Source organism: Somniosus microcephalus, chromosome 6 (genome assembly GCF_052327205.1).
Source record: "Somniosus microcephalus isolate GS21.2 chromosome 6, FLI_Smic_1.0, whole genome shotgun sequence".
In the NCBI taxonomy this organism is placed as follows: Eukaryota; Metazoa; Chordata; class Chondrichthyes; order Squaliformes; family Somniosidae; genus Somniosus; species Somniosus microcephalus.
Window position 1 is genome coordinate 281,106,327 of NC_140992.1, and position 26,172 is coordinate 281,132,498.

The following is a 26,172-nucleotide window of genomic DNA, read 5'->3' on the forward strand; positions in this document are numbered from 1 at the left end:
GTGGTGGCACAAGCTGTTGTGCCAATACTATGAGGACACATTGGTGATGCAGCACCAACTCGTTTACATAGCCCTCTGGCAATATCTAGTGGCAGAGTGCAAGTGCTGCACTTGGCACTGACCATCACTGGGGAGATCAGGAAATTCATCCCACCACAAAGCCAGCAAAATTCATGCTGCCATCTGCACTCTGCTTCTGTGGTTTTCATTACCCTCTTGTATCTCTCTCACACCCGTGATCTGTTCGCCCACCCCCCCAAATATTCTCTCACGGCCCCAGGCGTTCTTTTCTCCCCCAACACCCCGCCAGTTGTCCTCCTCCTCCTCCCCCCGCCCCTCCGCGTTCTCTTCCCCGCTCCCAGCGTTCTCTTCCCAAAACTTGAGAGACTGAAAGTGTGTGAAAGCTATATACAGAGAGAAAACAAGTGAGAGTGATTGTGTGAGCCTTATACAGAGCGAAAGCAAGTGAGAAGGTGACAGTGTGAGAGCAGTGCTCCAACTTGCCTTGTTTGGTTTGAGCTGTAATCTGTGCAGACACTCGGTGGAGGAGGCTGAGTGATAGGCCCAGATGCCAGTCCAGTTGGTCAGATGCATCAAGCTCCAGTAACAGTTCCAGCCTGCAGTGAAGGGAGCAGGCAGGCGGCAGCGGAGCAAGGCACCAGGTGCATTCAGTGGGAGCTGCCCTCTGTCTCTTCACCTTAGCCCCTATTTTCTCCTGCCTGCAGTGGCACTGTCTGTGTCTACGGAAATTCTTCTATTTATTTCGGGAGTGAGCTAACCCTGTGAAGTGGCGAAGTGCTGGGTGTGGTCAGACTGGTAACCTGTCCCAACAGCCCTGTGTCTTGCCCCGTCAGCTGCTCCCCACAAGTGCTGGTAGCATTGCCCCAGTTGCCTAAACGGTACAGTTTGTAACTCGATGGGACCTGAACTTGTGAAAGCTATTAGTAGACACCCAGCTGCAGGCTTGCAGATCAGAGGAGGTGATTCCTTGTGGTGACTCCCTGTCACAAACTGTGAACGGGATCCAGGATAAAGTGGTCCGGGGCCAGCTCTGCAACAGTTCTGCGTTTAACACCAGGAGCTACAACTGGATTTACTCCTGTTTACTTAACACTTACTGCCAATGATCCACTTTAAAATCGGAGCCTCCTAAAGGAGTGAGTGGAAGCTATTCGCCATCTCCATTAAACAGAGCGGGCAGAGAGTGGGCGAATGGACCTGTGTTCAGCCGATGGTCCCGCTGTTTACAGGCGTGGTCTGAGACAGAAGTACAGCAGGAAACGCTGTCTGGGTAAGCTGTGCAAATTGGGTGAATGGGCTAAATGTGCGAGACTGCGGTTTTACAAAGGCTGACCTGCCCGGCAAGCTGAACCCAGACTCTGTTGGTGCTGCTCTCTCCCACAGTACGTTCTGCACGCACATTGGGCAATGTAGGATCTCACTGGCTTGCCCTGAAACGCTGCTTTGTGCTGGTTACAGCTGGCCGGCCTTGGGTACCTCTTCATGTGTGAACCTCGACAGTGACCGCTAGCAGCCTATTTCAATCATGGTGGGCACTGCAGGCAAACCCAAGCCTGCCCTCTCCCGATGCCCCCAAGCATGTACATCTTTCCAGTAGAATACACGGGTGTGGAGGAGGGGTGAGGAACGGAGTCCTGCGGAGTCTGTTCTGATCTTTAGTCTAAGACAGAGTTGGATTCACTGCTTTCATAGAATCATATAATTCTGCAGCACAGAAGGGGGCTCATCACACCTGTACCGTCTCTCTAAGAGCGAATTCAGCTCTAAGAGCTAAAGAGCTATTCCTTTCCCTTTCCCCATTTGACCCGTCTTTTCACTGTTTTTCATACAATGTACTTAATACTTCTCTGAACGAAACTGTTGGCAACTTCAGAGTCCTATTCGACCCCGAGATGAACTTCCGACCCCATATTCTCTCTGTCACAAATATCACCCACCAGCGTTCCCGTTGAGCTGTGCAGCCACACAGTGGTCTGGAGGTCCTGCGCAGGCCGCTCGCCAGCTTTTATATGGGAAAAACTGTGCATGCGTGAAAATTTGAATGGACCGCGCCGCCACTTAAAGGGACCGTGTACCACTGAATCCCTCATCCATGCTTTTGCCACCTTCAGACTCAACTATTCCAACGCTCTCCTGGCTGGTCTCCCATTCTCCACCCTCCGTAAACTTCATCCAAAACTGCTGCCCGTGTCCTAGCTCGCACTGAGTCCCGTTCACCCATCACCCCTGTGCTCGCTGCCCCGTGTCCTAGCTCGCACTGAGTCCCGTTCACCCATCACCCCTGTGCTCACTGCCCCGTGTCCTAGCTCGCACTGAGTCCCGTTCACCCATCACCCCTGTGCTCACTGCCCCGTGTCCTAGCTCGCACTGAGTCCCGTTCACCCATCACCCCCTGTGCTCACTGCCCCGTGTCCTAACTCGCACCCAGTCCCGTTCACCCATCACCCCCTGTGCTCACTGCCCCGTGTCCTAGCTCGCACTGAGTCCCGTTCACCCATCACCCCTGTGCTCACTGCCCCGTGTCCTAGCTCGCACTGAGTCCCGTTCACCCATCACCCCCTGTGCTCACTGCCCCGTGTCCTAACTCGCACCCAGTCCCGTTCACCCATCACCCCCTGTGCTCACTGCCCCGTGTCCTAGCTCGCACTGAGTCCCGTTCACCCATCACCCCTGTGCTCACTGCCCCGTGTCCTAACTCGCACCCAGTCCCGTTCACCCATCACCCCCTGTGCTCACTGCCCCGTGTCCTAACTCACACCCAGTCCCATTCACCCATCACCCACTGTGCTCACTGCCCCGTGTCCTAACTCGCACCCAGTCCCGCTCACCCATCACCCCCTGTGCTCACTGCCCCGTGTCCTAACTCACACCCAGTCCCGTTCACCCATCACCCCCTGTGCTCACTGCCCCGTGTCCTAACTCACACCCAGTCCCGTTCACCCATCACCCCCTGTGCTCACTGCCCCGTGTCCTAACTCACACCCAGTCCCGTTCACCCATCACCCCCTGTGCTCACTGCCCCGTGTCCTAACTCACACCCAGTCCCGTTCACCCATCACCCCCTGTGCTCACTGCCCCGTGTCCTAACTCACACCCAGTCCCGTTCACCCATCACCCCCTGTGCTCACTGCCCCGTGTCCTAACTCACACCCAGTCCCGTTCACCCATCACCCCCTGTGCTCACTGCCCCGTGTCCTAACTCACACCCAGTCCCGTTCACCCATCACCCCCTGTGCTCACAGCCCCGTGTCCTAACTCACACCCAGTCCCGTTCACCCATCACCCCCCTGTGCTCACTGCCCCGTGTCCTAACTCACACCCAGTCCCGTTCACCCATCACCCCCTGTGCTCACTGCCCCGTGTCCTAACTCACACCCAGTCCCGTTCACCCACCACCCCCTGTGCTCACTGCCCCGTGTCCTAACTCACACCATGTCCCGTTCACCCATCACCCCCTGTGCTCACTGCCCCGTGTCCTAACTCGCACCCAGTCCCATTCACCCATCACCCCCTGTGCTCACTGCCCCGTGTCCTAACTCACACCCAGTCCCGTTCACCCATCACCCCCTGTGCTCACTGCCCCGTGTCCTAACTCACACCCAGTCCCGTTCACCCATCACCCCCTGTGCTCGCTGCCCCGTGTCCTAACCGCACCCAGTCCCGTTCACCCATCACCGCCTGTGCTCGCTGACCTACATTGGCTCCCGGTCCACCAACACCTCAGATTTAAAATTCGCATCGTTGGGTTTGCAATCCTTCATAACCTGTATATAAATGCAAGTTGTTCTTGAATTGCATTTGCTCCTCCGCTAGCCTGTCTACACCCTGCAATCTACTGCCTTTCTCCTCACAGCCTTGGCTCAGTGGGTCGCAATAAAGTCGTGGGTTCAAGTCCCACTCCAGACTTGATCACATGGTGCAGGCTGACACTCCAGTGCAGTACTAAGGGAGTGCTGCACTGTCTTTCGGGTGAGATGTTAAACCGAGGCCCTATCCGCGCTCTCAGTTGGACGTAAAAGATCCCATGACACTGTCTGGTTATTATCTTACTGTTGTTTATGGGACCTTGCTGTGCACAAAATGCCTGCCATTTTTCCTACATTACAACAGTCACTACACTTCAAAAGTCCGTCATTACCTGTGAAGCGCTTTGGGACGTCCTGAGATCGTGAAAGGCGGTATATGAATGCAAGTTCTTTTTTATGTTCCCTAATTTGGTATCATAAAATATTCCCCAGAACATGACAGTTCTAGTTCCGGAATTATTTTGAATGTGTGTTCGGGATGTAGGTGACATTCAAAGGCTATATTTATTGTCTATCCCTACTCTGATCAACTGCATGGTGGTGGACCTTCTTGAGCCACTGCGGACCTTGTGGTGAAGGTGCTTCCACAACGGTGTTAGATAGGGAATTCCAGGATAGTGACCCAGCAACGATGAAGGAACGGTGATGATAACATATAATAACATAAGAAATCGGAGCAGGAGTCGGCCATTCGGCCCCTCAAACCTTCTCCGCCATTCAATAAGATCATGGCTGATCTTCTACCTCAACTCCACTTTCCTGCACTATCTCCATACCCTTTGATTCCCTAAATATCCAAAAATCTATCGATCTCTGTCTTGAATATACTCAACGACTGAGCCTCCACAGCCCTCTGGGGCAGAGAATTCCAAAGATTCATCACCCTCTGAGTGAAGAAATTTCTCCTCCTCTCAGTCCTAAATGGCCGACCCCTTATTCCGAGAGTGTGACCCCGGGTTCTAGACTCCCCAGCCAGGGGAAACATCCTCCCTGCATCTACCCTGTCAAGCCCTGTAAGAATTTTGTTCTTATCCACTGGTTTCCCCCTTATCTATTCTGCTAGTTACAACCTCAAAAAAAGAGATTTGTCAAACACGATTTCCCTTTCATAAATCCGTGTTGACTTTGCCCAACCCTATTATTATTATCTAAGTGCCCTGTTACCACGTCCTTAATAATAAATTCTAGCTATTGATGTCAGGCTAACTGGTCTGCAGTTACCCATTTTCTCTCTCCCTCCTATCTTAATTAGTGGAGTTATATTTGCCAGATTCCAATCCGTGGGAACCGTTCTAGAATCTATGGAATTTTGGAATTTGACAACCAATGCATCCACTATCTCTATAGCCACCTCTTTCAAAACCCTAGGATGTAGGCCATCAGGTCCAGGGATTTATCGGCTTTCAGTCCCATTAATTTCTCCAGTACTATTTTTTTATTAATACTAATTTCTTTCAGTTCCTCATTCTCACTAAGATCCTTGGTTCTCCACTATTTCCGGGAAGTTTTTTGCATCTTCTGTGAAGACAGACACAAAATACTTGTTTAATTTCTCTGCCAATTCCTTATTCCCCATTATAATTTCTCCTGTCTCCGCCTATAAGGGACCCACATGTATTTTTGCTAATCTTTTCCTTTTTACATTCCTATAGAAGCTTTTACAGCCAGTTTTTTATGTCTCTCGCTAGTTTACTCTCATTCTATTCCCTTTCTATATCAATTTCTTGGTCCTCCTTTGCTGAATTCTAAAATCTCCCAATCCTCAGGCTTACTACTCTTTTTGGCGACATTATAAGCCTCTTTGATCTAATACTATCTTTAATTTCTCTTGTTAGCCACAGTTGCACCACTTTTCCTGTGGGGTTTTTGTGCCTTAAAATAATGTATATTTGTTGTAAATTATGTATTAATTCTTTAAATGCTAGCCATTGCTTGTCTACCATCATACCTTTTAATGTAGTTTGCTTTGTTTAGATTTAAGACCCTAGTTTTGGATTTAACTAAATCACTTTCAAACTGAATATAAAATTCTATCATATTATGGTCACTCTTCCCTAAAGGCCCCTTTACTACAAGGTTATTAATTAACCCTTGTTGCACAATACTAGATCTAAAATAGCCTGTTCCGTCGTTGGTTCCTCAACATACTGTTCTAGAAAACTATCTTGCATACATTCCATTATTTCATCCTCCACACTATTACTGCAAATTTGGTTTGCCCAGTCTATATGTAGATTAAAGTCCCCCATGATTACTGTATTACCCTTGTTACATGCGCCTCTAATTTCCTGATTTATACTCTGCCCTACATTACAACTACTGTTTGGGGGCCTATAAACAACTCCCACCAATGTTTTCTGCCCCTTGCTGTTTCTTAGCTCCACCCAAACTGATTCTACTTCTTGATTTTCGGAGCTAAGATCCTTTCTCTCTACTGTCTTTATCCCATCCTTTATTATCAGGGCTGCCCCTCCTCCTTTTCCATTTTGCCTATCTCTTCTAAAAGTTAAGTATCCTAGAATATTTACTTCCCAACCTTGGTCACTTTGCAACCACATCTCCGTAATGGCTATTAGAGCAAACCTATTAATTGCTATCTGCGCTATTAATTCATCTATTTTGTTGCAAATCTCCACGTATTCAGATGTAGTGCCTTTAGCTTTGACTTATTTCTATGTTTCCCTGATTTCACTGATGTCCTATTACCTTTGTTACTCTCTCTGTCCCTTCCTGACCCACTCTGCTTATTTTTACCCAAACCTCTACTCTGCTCTGGAGCCTTGACATTTCTCTCGCTGATTTTAAATTTACTCTTTACTGAATCATCCTACCCCCCTCCCCCTTCATTAGTTTAAAGCCCCATCTACTGCCCTAGTTATTCGGTTCACCAGGACACTGGTCCCAGCCCGGTTTAAGTGGAGCCCGTCCCCACGGAACAGCTCCCTCTTTCCCCAGTACTGGTGCCAGTGCCCCATGAACTGAAACCCCTTCCTCCCACACCACTCTTTGAGCCACGCATTTAATCCTCTAATCTGTTTGTCCCTGTACCAATTTGTGCGTGGCTCAGGTAACAATCCAGAGATTACTACCTTTGAGGTTCTGCTTTTTAATTTGGATCCTAACTCCTCAAATTCCCTCAGCAGAACCTCATTCCTAGTTCTACCTATGTCATTGGTTCCTACATGGACCATGACAACTGGATCCTCCCCCTCCCACTCCAAGTTCTACTCCAGCCGCGAGGAGATGTCTTTAACCCTGGCACCGGGCAGGCAACAACCTTCGGAACACTCGGTCGCGGCTGCAGAGAGCAGTATCTATCTCTCTGACTATACTGTCCCCTACCACAACTACATTCCCTTTCACTCCCCCCACTTGAATGGCCTCCTGCACCATGGTGCCATGGTCCGCTTGCCCATCCATCCTGCAGGCTTTTCCCTCATCCACACAGGCAGCAAGAACCTCATACCTGATGGACAGGGGCAAAGGCTGAGGCTCCTCCAGGGTCCCTAGGGTCCCCTTACCTGCCTGAGTTGCAGTCACACCCTCCTGTCCCTGACCACTAACCAGACTTGTACCACTACCTAACCTAAGGGGTGTGACTGCCTCCTGGATCAAAGTGTCCAGGTAACTCTCCCCCTCCCTGATGCCCCGCAATGTCTGCACCTCAGACTCCAGCTCATAAACTCTGAGCTGAAGTCCCTCAAGATGCAGCCACTTACTGCAAACGTGGTTGTCCGGGATCACAATGCGTTCCACAAACTCCCACATGCTGCAGTTGCGGCACGCCACCTGCACTGCCATCCCTTTATGATCTTGTTTTATTTTATTAAATTTAATTTAATTTGTAATTAGGTAACTTAGTTTACAGTGTAGTTTCTTGACTACTTACTTGATCTAGATTAAGTTATGGGTACTGAAATTTAAATATCTACCTGTAACACACAGCACTACAAGTAGCGTAGGCAGAAAGCAGCAACTCCTTCCCCCTCTTCTCCAAATTCACACTTTCCAAATTCCCAAATAAAATACTCTGTTTAAGTGCACTCCGTTTTAATCCCGCTCTGTGCAGACTGTTCCGTGATGATGGTGTGACTTGCACAGGAACTTGGAGCTGATGGTGTTCCCATGACATCGCTGCGCTTATCCTTCTGATTGGCAGAGGTTGGAAGTTACCGCATTGCATCTGGTAGATTGCAGTGCGCTGGTGGTGGAGGGAGTGGATATTGCCTTCAGTGCAAGGGCATCAAGTGGACTGCTCTGTCCTGGATGGTGTCCTGGTGGTTACACCTATCCAGGCGAGTGGTGAATATTCCTTCCTACTCCTGTAGACGGAGAGGCTTTGCGGGGTCAGGAGCTGATCCACTTGTTGCAGAATACCTAGACACAGTGATATGACTGGGCCGGGACTCCTGGAGATAGTTGAACTCATCAGAGTTTAATAATGTTGATTGTGATAGTCGACTGAAATCTGGGAGTTTCATTCCTTTGCTTTCAGGGCCAGGGGGAAATGTCAGACTTCCCTGCTATTGTCAATTTTTCCTCTGATTTCTCACTTCCCCAGGTCCTGCGCTCCCAGTGGGGAGTGTGGGTCAGAGTTAGACAGTTGTCCAACTGCAGACCCTTGCTCCTTTCGAGTACTGGGACAGTGGGTTGAGAGAATTTACTCTGAAATCAATGAGGGAGAGCGTGGGCAGGGCCGCGTGGGCAGCGTGTGCAGGGTCTGTGGGCGGCAGTGGTGTTGATGGGGCAAACAGCATTTTCTTCTGCTTTATTATGTTAATGTGTACTTTCTGCAGCACCCCAACTGCTGCCCTCCTCCCTTCTCTTTCCTCCCTCAGGCCCTGTGCTAGTCTCTCCCTCTCCCCCCCCCCCCCCCCCCCACATGTTGGTGTATTAGGTCATTCTATAAATGATTGAGAGCAGCTTTCAGTGTGCCGTGTTCTCGTTTCCACAGGCAGTGCTGGAATAAAGCTCGGAACAATGTCAGATTCACCTGCTGATGTTAAAGCTCAGTCCCGATCGACCCCCCCAGCGATGCCGCCACCACCTCCCACCATCACGCAGGGACCCACTCGAAACGCTTCCTTCGCTCCGGCAACCAGTGAGTAAGATCGATGAGTATGAGATCTGCCCAAAATACAAACGGGGTCGACTTGCTGTCCCACACCAGCAACACAGGGCTTTATCTGAATCCATACTTAAATCTATTTCAACCCATTGAGAGCAGTTTCTATAATTTTCAGGGATAAATATATGGGGTTCCAGAGGGAGAGTTGATGGAAAAAGCTCCCCTGTGTCCCTATGCTAGGTGTTGCTCATGACCTCTAACTGACCGGTCTGGCGCTCTGTAACTGACCGGCCTGGCGCTCTGTAACTGACCGGCCTGGCGCTCTGTAACTGACCGGTCTGGCGCTCTGTAACTGACCGGTCTGGCGCTCTGTAACTGACCGTTGTCCCCAGTGCGATGAGCAGCCTGGGCCATGTGTGCAAGTGATGCACCTGCCCATGGGGGACCTTCCTATAGCACCAATCCCTTTTGTATGGTACTGTATTGTGGTTTCTTCACTCACTCATTCCCTCACTCCCTTTGGAAACAGCCTTGTCAGACTGGGGAATCCAACAATCACTGCACATGCAAAAATGAGAGATTTTGAAATGTTTTTGCGGAACTCAAGTGACACAGCTGCGTAATGTAGAAGGAAACAGTCCAATGTCTCTTTCACAGTGCAGGACACTACCAGTGTTGCAAAGAGTGGGAGAGATGATGAGCTAAATCACAGAGTAATAGTTTTAAAAGCCTGTAGGTTGTAGGATGAAGGGAGGTCTGAGGGATTCCATAGCTTCGGGTTTTGTGAAGGAATGAGATAGAATAGGAAATGGTGCAATGAGTCTTGAGGAGGGAGCGGGTGTAGAATAGAGCATCTGGAGCTATATTTCCTTTAGCGTCATGCAGGCTCCAGCACCCCAGCTCCAGCAAGTGAACACGGTCACATAGCTGTGTACAATGGAGCTGTGGGTCTGTGGGAGGGTGCTGTAGGTAGAATGGACAAAGTTCCTGAGGGATGATTAAGGGGTCGTGGTGTGTAAAGGTCCATTTCTGGGATTCCAAAGGGTCTTGTTGGGCATTTGCAGGATGTTGAGGTGCTGATGCAGAAACTGCTGTACATGGAGTCTGGCTGAAGTGCCAAGAATTCCTCCTGTGGCGGACAGACACCTGCCCACATCTCTGCAATGCTGCAGCAGACAATGTTAAACCAGTCCCACTGCTCTACGTGTACCGAACCCAGGAGCAAGAGCTGGTTTCTCCCCAAAGCCTGTCAAACAGGATAGTGATATTGAAGTAAGAACAGAATGCTGGAAACACTCAGCAGGTCAGGCAGCATCTGTGGAGAGAGAAACAGAGTTAACATTTCAGGTCGAAGACCTTTCAACAGAACTAGAAAAAGTTAGAGATTTAACAGTGCTTTGTCAAATGATATGGGGCTGTTCCTCAAGTTTTGACAGTAAATAAAGAGAAACTGTTTCCAGTGGCAGGATGGTCAGTAACCAGAGGACACAGAATTAAAGTCATTGGCAAAAGAACCAGAAGTGACTTGAGAATTTTGTTTACGCAGCGAGTTGTTGTGATCTGGAACGCGCTGCCTGAAAGGGCGGTGGAAGCAGATTCAATAGTAACTTTCAAAAGGGAATTGGATAAATATTTGGAAGAGAAAAATTTCCAGGGCTCTGGGGAAAGCAGGGGAGTGGGACTATCGAGAGCTGGCACAGGCACGATGGGCCAAATGGCCACCTGTGCTGTATGATTCAGTGATTCTAGAGGGAGGAACAGCATCATCAGAAGGGAGTGTCGTGACATGGAGAGCAATTCTAGCTAGGAGGGAGGCAGATAATCCCGAGGTATATTACATACAGGGGGAAGGGGGGAGTTTCCAAGTGATGTTGCTAATTTGAGCTTGGAACATGAGCAGAATTGTAATAGGGAGGCACCTGTTCTCTGTGTGATGCCATATTTAGCAACAGTTTAACTCGCTGCTGAAATGGTGCAGGCTTACACAGCAGCAGTGGGAGAGAGGAGGCTTTAATGGGAATGGTGGTTAAAGAGCCCCTTGCATCCCTGGGAGTGTCAGTATTTGCAGGTGTTCCCTTGAGGGGCTGAATGGCTGACTCCTGTTCCTAATGTTCCTCACGTGTAACAGCCATTCACAGCAATGGTGCTCCTTGATGACGTCATTGGCATAGCAGTGTGACATCATTATCGGGGTGTGGCATCACCATTATCGGGGTGATGGAGTACCATCAGCCAGTACCAGCCTCACCATGGACTGGCATTAAGCCCACCTCTTTCTGTTTCTCTTAGCAGTGATGAATGGGAACAGTCACTCGCCGACTGCAATCAGTGGAGCTCCATCCACCCCCAACGGGTTCAGCAACGGTCCCGCCACCTCAACCACCGCCTCTCTCGCCAGTCAGCAGCTACCGCCCGCCTGTGGAGCCAGACAGCTCTGCAAACTGAAGCGCTTCCTGACCACACTGCAGCAGTTCGCCAACGATATCTCCCCGGAGATCGGAGAGCGTGTGAGGACCTTGGTGCTGGGACTTGTGGTAGGTAGTTCCCCGATCTTAATTAATCAATCCCCTGCAGATCTTTAACTAATAAATGGGCCCGCCCTTAATTCTCCGAGGGCAGCAGTGACACAGACCATGATAATGGGCAGTGATTCAGTTCTGCCATACTCAGAATTTATTGAAGTTGAAGAATTATTCCCTGCAGCTTTGTACTGGACCGTATCGTGCAACTGGTTCCCTAATGTCCTTTAGGAAAGGAAACCTGCTGCCCTTACCAGGCCTGGGCCTATATGTGATTCTAGTCCCACACCAACGTGGTTGATTCTTATCTGCCCTCTAGTAGCCTAGCAAGCCACTCAGTTGTATTAAACTGCTAGTGGTTCAGGTAGGGTTCTTAATGAATACTTTGCGTCTGTTTTCACAATGGAGAGGGGCAAAGCAGACATTGCTATCGGGGGAGGAGTGTGAAATAGTAGATGAAATAAACATAGTGAGCGAGGAAGTATTAAGGGGTTTAGCAGCTTTAAAAGTGGATAAATCCCCAGGCCCGGATGAAATGTATCCCAGGCTGTTAAGCGAAGCAAAAGAGGAAATAGCAGAGGCCCTGACCATCATTTTTCAATCCTCTCTGGTTTCAGGTGTGGTGCCGGAGGACTGGAGGACTGCTAATGTAGTACCCTTGTTTAAAAAGGGAGAAAAGGATAGACCGAGTAATTACAGGCCAGTCAGCCTAACCTCGGTGGTGGGAAAATTATTGGAAAGATTTCTTTGGGACAGGATAAATCTTCATTTAGAAAGACACGGATTAATCAAGGATAGTCAGCACGGATTTGTTAAGGGAAGGTCGTGTCTGACAAACTTAATTGAATTTTTTGAGGCGGTAACAAGGAGGGTAGATGAGGGTAGTGCATTTGATGTAATGTATATGGACTTTAGCAAGGCTTTTGATAAGGTTCCACATAGCAGACTGGTCACAAAGTTAAAAGCCCATGGGATCCAGGGCAAAGTGTCAAGTTGGATTCAAAACTGGCTCGGAGACAGGAAACAGAGGGTAATGATTGATGGGTGTTTTTGTGACTGGAAAGCGATTTCCAGTGGGCTTCTGCAGGGCTCAGTACTAGGACCCTTGCGTTTTGTGGTATATATCAACGATCTAGACTTGAATATAGGGGGTATGATTTAGAAGTTTGCAGACGATACTAAAATCGGCTGTGTTGTTGATACTGAAGAAGGAAGCTGTAGACTGCAGGAAGATATCAATAAATTGGTCGGGTGGGCAGAACAGTGGTAAATGGAATTCAATCCGGAGAAGTGTGAGGTAATGCATTTGGGGAGGGCTAACAAGGCAAGGGAATACACATTAAATGGTAGGACACTGAGTAGTGTAGAGGAACAAAGGGACCTTGGAGTGCATGTCCACAGATCCCTGAAGGTAGCAGGCCAGGTAGATAAGGTGGTTAAGAAGGCATACGGAATGCTTGCCTTTATTAGCCATTCATAGAATACAAGAGCAGGGGGGTTATGCTTCAACTGTATAAAACACTAGTTAGGCCTCAGCTAGAGTACTGCGTGCAGTTCTGGTCACCACATTCCAGGAAAGATGTGATTGCACTAGAGAGGGTACAGAGGAGATTTACAAGGATGTTGCCGGGATTAGAGAATCTTAGCTATGACGAAAGACTGGATAGGCTGGGTCTGTTTTCCTTGGAACAGAGGAGGTTGAGGGGAGACCTGATTGAGGTGCATAAAATTATGAGGGGCATAGATAAAATGGATAGAAAGGACCCATTTCCCTTAGCAGAGGGGTCAAAAACCAGGGGGCACAGATTTAAAGTAATTGGGGGAAGGTTTAGAGGGGATTTGAGGGGAAATTTCTTCACCCAGAGGGTTGTGGGGGTCTGGAACTCACTGCCTGAAAGGGCGGTAGAGGCAGGAACCCTAACCACATTTAAAAAGTACTTGGATGTGCACTTGGGATGCTCTAACCTGGAGGGCTACGGACCAAGAGCTGGGAAGTGGGATTAGGCTGGATAGCTCTTTGTTGGCGGCGCGGACACGATGGGCTGAAATGGCCTCCTTCCGTGCTGTAACTTTCTATGATTCTATGATGACAACAAACCACCACCTCCGGGCAACCATGGATAGGCAATGAATGCCAGCCTTGCCAGCGATGCCCACAACCCGAGAATGATTATTTTTTAAGTCTTAATCCAGTCGTGGAGGGTACGGACACTGAACAAAGCTTCTAGTTCAGCACGAATGTTGCACTTAATTGGAGAATGCCACTCGGAGCGACCGTCTGATGACTGGTGCAGGAAGTGGCAAAGTGTGCAGTAGGCAGTGTTCTTTGGAGTTCTGGGCTGAGGATAATGTTGTTTTATTCCATATCTGTGTTTGATGGGACAGTATAGAGGGAGCTTTACTCTGTATCTAACCCGTGCTGTATATGCCCTGTGAGTGTTTGATGGGACAGTGTAGAGGGAGCTTTACTCTGTATCTAACCCGTGCTGTATATGCCCTGGGAGTGTTTGATGGGACAGTGTAGAGGAAGCTTTACTCTGTATCTAACCCGTGCTGTACCTGCCCTGGGAGTGTTTAATGGGACAGTGCAGAGGGAGCTTTACTCTGTATCTAACCCATGCTGTATCTGCCCTGGGGGTGTTTGATGGGACAGTGCAGAGGGAGCTTTACTCTGTATCTAACCCATGCTGTACCTGCCCTGGGAGTGTTTGATGGGACAGTGTAGAGGGAGCTTTACTCTGTATCTAACCCGTGCTGTACCTGCCCTGGGAGTGTTTGATGGGACAGTGTAGAGGGAGCTTTACTCTGCGTCTAACCCGTGCTGTACCTGCCCTGGGAGTGTTTGATGGGACAGTGTAGAGGGAGCTTTACTCTGTATCTAACCCCGTGCTGTACCTGCCCTGGGAGTGTTTGATGGGACAGTGTAGAGGAAGCTTTACTCTGTATCTAACCCGTGCTGTACCTGCCCTGGGAGTGTTTGATGGGACAGTGTAGAGGGAGCTTTACTCTGTATCTAACCCGTGCTGTACCTGCCCTGGGAGTGTTTGATGGGACAGTGTAGAGGGAGCTTTACTCTGTATCTAACCTGTGCTGTACCCGCCCTGGGAGTGTTTGATGGGACAGTGTAGAGGGAGCTTTACTCTATCTAACCCATGCTGTACCTGCCCTGGGAGTGTTGGATGGGACAGTGTAGAGGGAGCTTTACTCTGTATCTAACCCGTGCTGTACCTGTCCTGGGAGTGTTTGATGGGACAGTGTAGAGGGAGCTTTACTCTGTATCTAACCCCGTGCTGTACCTGCCCTGGGAGTGTTTGATGGGACAGTGTAGAGGGAGCTTTACTCTGTATCTAACCCATGCTGTACCTGCCCTGGGAGTGTTTGCTGGGACAGTGTAGAGGGAGCTTTACTCTGTATCTAACCCGTGCTGTACCTGCCCTGGGAGTGTTTGATGGGACAGTGTAGAGGGAGCTTTACTCTGTATCTAACCCGTGCTGTACCTGCCCTGGGAGTGTTTGATGGGACAGTGTAGAGGGAGCTTTACTCTGTATCTAACCCGTGCTGTACCTGCCCTGGGAGTGTTTGATGGGACAGTGTAGAGGGAGCTTTAATCTGTATCTAACCCGTGCTGTACCTGCCCTGGGAGTGTTTGATGGGACAGTGTAGAGGGAGCTTTACTCTGTATTTAACCTGTGCTGTACCCGCCCTGGGAGTGTTTGATGGGACAGTGTAGAGGGAGCTTTAATCTGTATCTAACCCGTGCTGTACCTGCCCTGGGAGTGTTTGATGGGACAGTGTAGAGGGAGCTTTACTCTATCTAACCCGTGCTGTACCTGCCCTGGGAGTGTTTGATGGGACAGTGTAGAGGGAGCTTTACTCTATCTAACCCGTGCTGTACCTGCCCTGGGAGTGTTGGATGGGACAGTGTAGAGGGAGCTTTACTCTGTATCTAACCCGTGCTGTACCTGCCCTGGGAGTGTTTGATGGGACAGTGTAGAGGGAGCTTTACTCTGTATCTAACCCGTGCTGTACCTGCCCTGGGAGTGTTGGATGGGTTGATCCCTGGTACCATTCCAGTAAATCTCTTCTGTACTTTCTCCAAAACCTTCACATCCTTCCTAAAATGTGGTGCACTTGGACACAATACTCCAGCTGGGGCTGAGCTTAGTGTGTTAGAGATTTAGCATAACTTTCTGGCTTTTGTACTCTGTCTCTATTTATAAAGCCCAGAATCCCATTTGCTTTATTCACTGCTTTGTCCTGCCACCTTCAAAGATGTGTGCACAAACATCCCCAGGTCCCTCTCTCCTTGCACCTGTTGTGGAGTATCAAAAGACACTCGACACGAGACGGCTGATGGTACAAACAAGCAAAGGTTTATTCAATAAAAGTATGCATACAGGAGATACAGCTCGCTCGATCAGCTTGAGAGAGAAAGACTGCTCGACGATCGCTGTTTGCTTTACAGTACATATTTATACACTCTTGCAAAAGCGCCTATGTGCCAGTACATGTATTCTGTTTATCACAAGTTTATAAGAGAAGACAAGACGAAAGGTTCGTTAAAACTGTGCTAAACTAATCAAGTCTTAACCCTTAAATTGATGAGGTCTCAATCCAGCTAGTTTCAGATCTTGCTTGATTTCTTTTAACCCTTTTAATGCCTACAGCTAGGTGTCACTATCATACTGAGCTTAAAGTTCTATTTCCCCTAACATGTACTTTTCCACTCCACATATCTGTCTTAGCTATTTCTTTCCCTACACACCCCTTTGAAATTGTACCATTTAGCTTGTATTGTCTCACATTTTGGTAGGAAAAATAAATCACCTCACTTTTCTGCATTGAATTTCATGTCCATTCCACCAGCCTGTCTATGTACTCTTGAAGTGATTTGCGGATTAATAATAAAGGCACAGATTAATCTAGGACAGTCAGCATGGATTTGTTAAAGAAAGGTTGTGTCTGACTAACTTGATTGAATTTTTTGAGGCGGTACCAAGGAGGGTCGATGAGGATAGTGCATTTGATGTGGGCTACATGGATTTTAGCAAAGCCTTTGACAAGGTCCCACATGGCAGACTGGTCAGAAAAGTAAAAGCCCGGGATCCCAGGGAAAGTGGTAAGTTGGATCCAAAATTGGCTCAGTGGCAGGAAGGAAAGGGTAATGGCTGACGGTTGTTTTTGTGACTGGAAAGCTGTTTCTAATGAGATTCTGTAGGGCTCAGTACTGGGTCCCTTGTTTTTTGTGCTATATATATCAATGTAGGGGGCATGATTAAGAATTTTGCAGATGATACAAAAATTGGCCGTGTGGTTGACCGAGGAAAAAAACTGTAGACTGCAGGAAAACATCAATGGACAGGTGGGCAGAATCATGGCAAATGGAATTCAACCTGGAGAAGTGTGAGGTAATGTATTTGGGGAGGGCTAACAAGGCAAGGGAATACACTATAAATGGTAGGGCACTGACGTGCAGAGGATCAGAGGGACCTTGGTGTGCATGTCCACAGATCCCTGAAGGTAGCAGGACAGGTAGATAAGGTGGTTAAGAAGCCATACGGGATACTTGCCTTTATTAGCTGAAGCATAGAAGATTAGAGCAGAGATATTATGCTAGAACTGTATAAAACACTAGTTAGGCCTCAGCTAGAATACTGCGTGCAGTTCTGGTCACCACATTACAGGAAAGATGTGATTGCACTAGAGCGGGTACAGAGGAGATTTACGAGGATATTGCCGGGGGTAGAGAATCTTAGTTATGAGGAAAGATTGGATAGGCTGGGTCTGTTTTCTTTGGAACAGAGGAGGCTGAGGGGAGATTTAACTGAGGTGTATAAAATTGAGGGGCCGAGATAGAGTCAATAGGAGGCACCTGTTTCCCTTTAGCAGAGAGGTCAATAACCAGGGGGCATAGATTTAAAGTATTGGTAGGAGGATTTGAGGGGAGTTGAGGAGAACTTTTTTCACCCAGAGGGTGGTGGGGGTCTGGAACTCACTGCCTGAAAGAGTGGTAGAGGCAGAAACCCTCACTGCATTTAAGAAGTACTTGGATATGTACCTGAAGTGCTGTAACCTACAGGGCTACAGACCAAGAGCTGGAAAGTGGGATTAGGCTGGAGAGCTCTTTTTCAGCCGGCACAGACACGATGGGCCGAATGGCCTCCTTCTGTGCCGTAAACTTCTATAATTACTATCTTACTCACTGTTTATTCCACTTCCAAGTTTCATGTCATCTGCAAGTTCCAAAATTGTGCCTCGTGTCTGCTGTCTTTCCCCACCCCCCTAAGTCGAATTAATGTCTATAAAAAACAGCAGTGGTCCTGGTACTGAACCCTGGGAGACACCACTCTCTCCCTTCCTTCAGTCCATTCACCACAACTCCCTGATTTCTATCCCGTAGCCAATGTTGTCTTCATGCTGCTACTGCCCCTTTTTTCCCATGGGCTTCAATTTTGTTAACAAGTCTAATAGGTGGTACTTTTTGAAAGTCCATATACACAGCATCAACTGCACTTCCCTCATCCAACCTCTACTACCTCATCAAAAAACTCAATCAAGTTAGTCAAACACAATTTTCCCTTAAATCCTTGCTTGTCCAAGTGGCCGTTAATTTTCTCCCGAATTATTGTTTCCAAAACTTTCCCCACTGCTGACGTTAAACTGACTGGCCTGTAATTGCCAGGTTTAGCCTCCTCCCCTTTTTTGAACAAGGGTGTAACATATGCAATCCTGCAGTCCTCTGGCACCACCCCTCTCTCTCCCCCCTTCTTCCCCCTCTCTCCTCCCCCTTCCCTTCCCGTCTCTCTCCTCCCCCTTCCCCCCCGTCTCTCTCCCCCCTTCCTCCCCGTCTCTCTAATCCCCCTTCCTCCCCGTCTCTCTCCCCCCCTTCCTCCCCGTCTCCCCCCCCTTCCTCCCCGTCTCTCTCCTCCCCCTTCCTCCCCGTCTCTCTCCTCCCTTCTTCCCCCTCTCTCCTCCCTCTTCCCCCCCCGTCTCTCTCCTCCCTTCCTCCCCGTCTCTCTCCTCCCCCTTCCTCCCCGTCTCTCTCCTCCCCCTTCCTCCCCGTCTCTCTCCCCCCTTCCTCCCCGTCTCTCTCCCCCCCCTTCCTCCCCGTCTCTCTCCCCCCTTCCTCCCCGTCTCTCTCCTCCCTTCCTCCCCGTCTCTCTCCCCCCTTCCTCCCCGTCTCTCTCCCCCCTTCCTCCCCGTCTCTCTCCCCCCTTCCTCCCCGTCTCTCTCCTCCCTTCCTCCCCGTCTCTCTCCTCCCCCTTCCTCCCCGTCTCTCTCCTCCCTTCCTCCCCGCCTCTCTCCCCCCTTCCTCCCCGTCTCTCTCCTCCCCCTTCCTCCCCGTCTCTCTCCCCCCTTCCTCCCCGCCTCTCTCCCCCCTTCCTCCCCGCCTCTCTCCCCCCTTCCTCCCCGCCTCTCTCCCCCCTTCCTCCCCGCCTCTCTCCCCCCTTCCTCCCCGTCTCTCCTCCCCCTTCCTCCCCGTCTCTCTCCCCCCTTCCTCCCCGTCTCTCTCCTCCCTTCCTCCCCGTCTCTCTCCCCCTCCCTCCCCGTCTCTCTCCCCCCTTCCTCCCCGTCTCTCTCCCCCCTTCCTCCCCGTCTCTCTCTCCCCGTCTCTCTCTCCCCGTCTCTCTCCTCCCTTCCTCCCCGTCTCTCTCCCCCCTTCCTCCCCGTCTCTCTCCTCCCCCTTCCTCCCCGTCTCTCTCTCCCCGTCTCTCTCTCCCCGTCTCTCTCTCCCCGTCTCTCTCCCCCCTTCCTCCCCGTCTCTCTCCCCCCTTCCTCCCCGTCTCTCTCCCCCCTTCCTCCCCGCCTCTCTCCCCCCTTCCTCCCCGCCTCTCTCCCCCCTTCCTCCCCGCCTCTCTCCCCCCTTCCTCCCCGCCTCTCTCCCCCCTTCCTCCCCGCCTCTCTCCCCCCCTTCCTCCCCGCCTCTCTCCCCCCTTCCTCCCCGCCTCTCTCCCCCCTTCCTCCCCGCCTCTCTCCCCCCCCTTACTCCCCGCCTCTCTCCCCCCTTCCTCCCCGCCTCTCTCCCCCCTTCCTCCCCGCCTCTCTCCCCCCTTCCTCCCCGTCTCTCTCCCCCTTCCTCCCCGTCTCTCTCCCCCCTTCCTCCCCATCTCTCTCCCCCCCTTCCTCCCCGTCTCTCTCCCCCCCTTCCTCCCCGTCTCTCTCCCCCCCTTCCTCCCCGTCTCTCTCCCCCCTTCCTCCCCGCCTCTCTCCCCCCCCCTTCCTCCCCCGTCTCTCTCCCCCCCCTTCCTCCCCGTCTCTCTCCCCCCCCTTCCTCCCCGTCTCTCTCCCCCCCCTTCCTCCCCGCCTCTCTCCCCCCCCTTCCTCCCCCGTCTCTCTCCCCCCCCTTCCTCCCCGTCTCTCTCCCCCCCCTTCCTCCCCGTCTCTCTCCCCCCCTTCCTCCCCGTCTCTCTCCCCCCCCTTCCTCCCCCGTCTCTCTCCCCCCCCTTCCTCCCCGTCTCTCTCTCCCCCCTTCCTCCCCCGTCTCTCTCCCCCCCCTTCCTCCCCGTCTCTCTCCCCCCCCTTCCTCCCCGTCTCTCTCCCCCCCCTTCCTCCCCGTCTCTCTCCCCCCCCTTCCTCCCCGCCTCTCTCCCCCCCTTCCTCCCCGCCTCTCTCCCCCCCCTTCCTCCCCGCCTCTCTCCCCCCTTCCTCCCCGTCTCTCTCCCCCCTTCCTCCCCGCCTCTCTCCCCCCTTCCTCCTCTCTGCGCCTGTTCCCCTCTCCCTAACTCTGTTTGTTTCGGCTCATTGTGTTGCGGCTGTAACACAGTCTGAAAGGTCTGGATTTGAAGCCCACAGTTGGGCTCAGGTGCAGTCCCTCAGCTGGCCCAGCTCTATTTCTGCTGGAGAAACTATTTGCCATTTTGTGTCTCGGTGCTGGCCATGGCTATGTTTAATATATCCACGTGTTAGAATGAAATAGCTCATGATTGTGCATTGTTGGTGTGGTGTATCAATGTGTGGCTGCTTTTGGTGATCTGGGGCTGATCAAACGTCACTTCCGTGTGTTGCAGAATTCTACCCGGACCATCGAGGAGTTTCACTCAAAGCTGCAGGAGGCAACCAACTTCCCCCTGAGACCGTTTGTCATTCCTTTCCTGAAGGTAGGGAGCAGCATCACTCAGAAAGCCGCCTCACTGTATGATCTCTCCCGGGTAAGGTGCTGGTCTGAAGGTGTGATCTTTGTAAAGGAATTGTAGCTTTGGGAGCACCAGAATTCTGTTGAGGCTGAGGTGTTTAATATCAGTTTGAGTGCGTCTAAGTTATAAAGGAGAAGCTTACATTTATACAGAAAATGCTCAAAACATTCAGCAAGTCAGGCAGTGTCTGTAAGGAAAGGAAAATATTGATGTTTCAGACAATAGCCCGTTTACAGAACTGGAAGATATTACAGATAAGCAGCTTGTAAGAAGGAACAGAGTGAGGGAAATAGTGGGGGGCAACGCATAGCATCACAGCGCCTTGGTCGATAACCAGAGGGAAACGTATAGACACAGCGCCTTGGTCAATAACCAGAGGGAAACGTATAGACACAGCGCCTTGGTCGATAACCAGAGGGAAACGTATAGACACAGAGCGCCTTGGTCGATAACCAGAGGGAAACGTATAGACACACACAGCCTTGGTCGATAACCAGAGGGAAACGTATAGACACAGAGCGCCTTGGTCGATAACCAGAGGGAAACGTATAGACACACACAGCCTTGGTCGATAACCAGAGGGAAACGTATAGACACAGCGCCTTGGTCGATAACCAGAGGGAAACGTATAGACACAGCGCCTTGGTCGATAACCAGAGGGAAATGTATAGACACAGAGCGCCTTGGTCGATAACCAGAGGGAAACGTATAGACACACACAGCCTTGGTCAATAACCAGAGGGAAATGTATAGACACACAGCCTTGGTCGATAACCAGAGGGAAACGTATAGACACAGAGCCCTGGTCAATAACCAGAGGGAAATGTATGTAAGGGAACTTGATGTAATATCTCCAAATTTGCAGACGACACAAAGCTGGGTGGGTGTGGTAAACCACGTTCACTATTGTATCACTGTTAGTAGTTAGCACTGTTCACCACTGTTCGTTATAACTGTATCACTGACCACTATTGTATCACGGTACGAGGTCGCCTCTTGCCACACTGCTATACCTGGGATGACCACTGCCGACTCCGCCTTGGCTCCACCCACCAGGCCAGGTATAAAGGTGAGCGACTGGCTGGTATTCCTCCTGCTTGGATCGGATCACCCACGAGAGTGGGCTCTGTTATTTAGTCAATAAAAACCTTTAGTCACCTTCGTAACTCTTCGCCTTTTATTGGAGGAATTGATAGGTATATCAATTTTATTGACTAAATTTAATGATGTCCAACAACGAGTCACAACCGGCGGAGGAGCCACCAGCGCAGCTCCCAGGAGCACAGCCACACCAGCCAGCTTGGCTGCGAGCCCTCAGACCGCCGTACCTGGACCTGAACCCACGAGCAGCAAACTCAGCCGCAGACTTTAAACACTGGCTGGTCTGCTTCGAATCATACCTGAGAGAATCCAGCGTCCCTCAGGCATCCAAACTAAGTGTCCTGCAGGCACAACTGAGCCCGAGAGTATACACTCTCATCGAGGACATGACTACCTACGAGACCGCCATCAACCTGCTGAAACAGAAGTACCGGACCCCGGTAAACTACATGTACGCTAGGCACCTCCTAAGATCACGGCCGCAACAGCCAGGAGAATCAGTAGCCGAATTCTCACAGGCGCTATATGCACTCGCCAGGAACTGTGAGTTTAAATCGGTGTCGGCAGCCGAAAATACTGAAGATAATATCCGCGACGCATTCCTGAAAGGCCTACGGTCCGAGTACTCACGGCAAAGACTGCTGGAAGCTAAAGACCTCAGCATGGAAAAAGCTGAAGCCCTCGCTATCTCCCTGGAAGTGGCCCACCAAGATCAGGAAGCATTCACCAGGTACTGCTCGCGACCCTGGGACTCGGGCCCGACCCCTACCACAGCACCCTTCCCAGCGCCGCCCCCGGGACCTACCTCTGCGTCGGCGTCCCGGACCCGACCGGCCCCGCCACCCCCGGCACCGGCCCCGACATCGGGCATCCGCGATCGGGCCGCCGGCTGTTTTTTTTGTGGCCAGGAGAAGCACCCGAGGTCGCGCTGCCCAGCCAAGAACTCCATATGTAAAACCTGCCTGAAGAAAGGCCACTTCTCCAAGGCCTGCAGGAGCGGATCCTCAGAGGCCAGCAGTGCCGCATGCGAACTATGGGGGCGGCCATCTTCGTTTAGGGCAACTGAGGCCAGCATCCCCACACATGAGTCATGGGGGCGGCCATCTTTGTTTAGGGCAACTGAGGCCAGCATCCCCACACATGAGTCATGGGGGCGGCCATCTTTGATTAAGGCAACCGACCCCAATAGTGCCTCATGGGGCCCTACCTCGTGGGAGACGCCATTTTACTCACCACGCCCGACCGCCTCGCCCGCAGATGACAACGACTCGCTCGGCTACACACTAGCTTCCGTCACCCTGGACCAAGCCCGCCCGCACCATCTGTCCAAGTCAATGATGGACATCAAAGTGAACGGCCACGCCACGACCTGCCTGTTCGACAGCGGAAGCACGGAGAGCTTCATCCACCCAGACACGGTGAGCCACTACTCCCTCTCTGTCCTACCAACGCGCAGCCGAATCTCGATGGCATCGAGGTCCCACGCCACGGACATCAGCGGCTACTGTGTCGTGACCCTGTCGGTTAAGGGCACGGAGTATAAAAACTTTAAACTCCTCGTCCTCCCCCATCTCTGCGCTGCCGTCCTACTAGGGCTGGACTTCCAATCCCACCTCCAAAGCGTAACCCTAGCATACGGTGGACCCCTCCCCCCACTCACAGTCAACAACCAGCAAACGTTAAACCGCCCACCGCGTAACACCTGCAGCCTCTCCACCCTCAAGGTCCCGCCACCCTCTCTGTTTGCTAACCTTACCCCTGACTGCAAACCCGTCGCTACCAAAAGCAGGCGGTATAGCGCCGGGGACAGAGCCTTCATTAGCTCTGAGGTGCGGCGCCTCCTGAAAGAGGGCATTATCGAGGGGAGCAGCAGCCCCTGGCGTGCCCAGGTCGTAGTCGTAAAGACCGGCGATAAAAACCGCCTGGTCATCGACTACAGCCAGACCATAAACAGATATACCCAGCTGGACGCATACCCCCTCCCCCGCATATCTGACATGGTCAATCAGATTGCACAGTATAAAGTATTCTCGACCATCGACCTGAAGTCGGCCTACCACCAACTCCCTATCCACCCTGAGGACCGCCAGTATACCGCCTTCGAGGCGAATGGGCGCCTATACCACTTCCTTAGGGTCCCCTTCGGTGTCACTAATGGGGTCTCGGTCTTCCAAAGGGAGATGGACCAGATGGTTGACCAGAACGAACTGCAGGCTACATTCCCCTACCTAGATAACGTCACTATCTGCGGCCGCGACCGGCAGGAACATGACGCGAATCTGGAGAAATTCCTCCGTACGGCCCAACGGCTGAACCTCACCTACAATAAGGAGAAATGCGTGTTTAACACCACGCGCCTTGCCATCCTCGGCTGCGTAGTGGAGAACGGAATCATCGGCCCCGACCCAGAAAGAATGCGCCCCCTCATGGAGCTACCCCTCCCCCACTGCCCTAAAGCACTTAGGAGAACCCTGGGGCTTTTCGCCTACTATGCCCAATGGGTACCCAATTACGCGGACAAAGCCAGACCCCTCCTGAAAGCCACTTCCTTCCCCCTCACGGAGGAGGCGTGCGCGGCCTTCTCCCTCATTAAGGGAGACATAGCCAAGGCCACGATGCACGCAGTGGACGAGTCCATCCCCTTCCAGGTGGAGAGCGACGCATCCGACTTCGCCTTAGCCGCCACCCTAAACCAGGAGGGGAGGCCAGTGGCCTTCTTCTCAAGGACCCTACAGGGCCCCGAGATCCGACATTCGTCGGTCGAGAAAGAGGCCCAGGCGATCGTGGAGGCAGTACGGCGCTGGAGGCACTACCTGGCAGGCAAACGATTTACCCTCCTCACCGACCAGCGTTCGGTGGCTTTCATGTTTAATAACAAGCTGAAGGGCAAAATCAAGAATGACAAGATTTTGAGATGGAGAATCGAGCTCTCCACCTACGATTATGAGATCTTGTACCGGCCAGGCAAGCTGAACGAATCCCCTGATGCCCTTTCACGAATGACATGCGCCAGTGCGCATATCGATAGGCTTCAGACCCTCCACGACCAGCTCTGCCACCCCGGAGTCACCAGACTCTACCATTTCATTAAGGCCCGCAACCTGACCTACTCCATCGAGGAGGTCAGGACCATGACCAGGAACTGCCAGACCTGTGCGGAGTGCAAACCGCACTTCTATAGGCCGGACCGAGCAAGCCTGATCAAGGCCACCCGCCCCTTCGAGCGCCTGAGCATCGACTTTAAGGGGCCCCTCCCGTCCTCTGACCGTAATGTGTACTTCCTCAACATCGTTGATGAGTACTCCCGTTTCCCCTTTGCCTTCCCCTGCCCCGACATGACCAGTAGCACGGTCATTAAGTGCCTGAATGCCCTCTTCGCCTTGTTCGGGTTCCCGAACTATATACACAGCGACCGGGGCTCCTCCTTCATGAGCGAGGAACTCCGGCAATTCCTCCTAGAGAGAGGTATTGCAGCAAGCAGGACCACCAGCTACAACCCCAGAGGTAACGGTCAGGTGGAAAGAGAGAACGCGACGGTATGGAAGGCCGTCCTCTTAGCCTTAAAGTCTAAGGGCCTCCCAACCTCCCGCTGGCAAGAAGTCCTCCCGACAGCGCTGCACTCCATCCGGTCATTACTTTGCACGGCCACTAACACCACCCCCCATGAACGAATGTTCGTTTTCCCCAGGAAGTCGACTACGGGAACCACTCTACCAACCTGGCTGACCGCCCCGGGGCCGGTCTGGCTGCGGAAACACGTGAGGACCCATAAAACGGACCCCCTGGTCGAGAGGGTGAACCTCCTGCACGCCAACCCCCAGTACGCCTACGTGGCGTACCCAGACGGGCGGGAGGACACTGTCTCCCTACGAGACCTCGCACCCTCAGCCGATCCGGAAACACCGCCACCACCCCCCCCAACCTCAGTCCAGGTAGACGGCATGCCGGAACCCCACGAGCCCTCGCCGACCACGCAAACACCAGCATCAACACCGGATAAGGCACCAGCACCGGATAAGGCAACACCACCGCTGCGGCGATCGGAGAGGCTTACGAAGCCTCCGGACAGACTGACCTACCAGAATTGGTAGTACACTTCACCCCGCCGGACTTAATTCTAAACAAGGGGTGAATGTGGTAAACCACGTTCACTATTGTATCACTGTTAGTAGTTAGCACTGTTCACCACTGTTCGTTATAACTGTATCACTGACCACTATTGTATCACGGTACGAGGTCGCCTCTTGCCACACTGCTATACCTGGGATGACCACTGCCGACTCCGCCTTGGCTCCACCCACCAGGCCAGGTATAAAGGTGAGCGACTGGCTGGTATTCCTCCTGCTTGGATCGGATCACCCACGAGAGTGGGCTCTGTTATTTAGTCAATAAAAACCTTTAGTCACCTTCGTAACTCTTCGCCTTTTATTGGAGGAATTGATAGGTATATCAGTGGGCGTGTGTGTTGTGAGGAGGATGCCGAGAAACTCCAGGATGATTTGGACAGGTTGGGTGATTGGGCA

General features: G+C 51.6%; 1 protein-coding gene across 10 annotated transcripts in view; it reads left to right on the top strand.

Annotated features, from left to right (window-relative positions):
• Positions 1–26,172, top strand: part of LOC147116775 (protein CBFA2T1-like) — a 158,255-nt gene that overhangs the window by 75,399 nt on the left and 56,684 nt on the right. For 4 of the 10 annotated variants that reach the window (XM_085991953.1, XM_085991955.1, XM_085991956.1 and 1 more), the window contains exons 2-4: positions 8,782–8,928; positions 11,185–11,429; positions 20,423–20,512. In XM_085991953.1, the coding sequence (XP_085848079.1) occupies positions 8,808–8,928; positions 11,185–11,429; positions 20,423–20,512 (456 nt within the window). In that variant the 5' untranslated portion in view covers positions 8,782–8,807. Of the gene's footprint in view, positions 1–593; positions 1,292–8,781; positions 8,929–11,184; positions 11,430–20,422; positions 20,513–26,172 lie in introns of those variants that run through there. The other 6 variants (XM_085991948.1, XM_085991951.1, XM_085991946.1 and 3 more) reach the window with 3 other exon arrangements.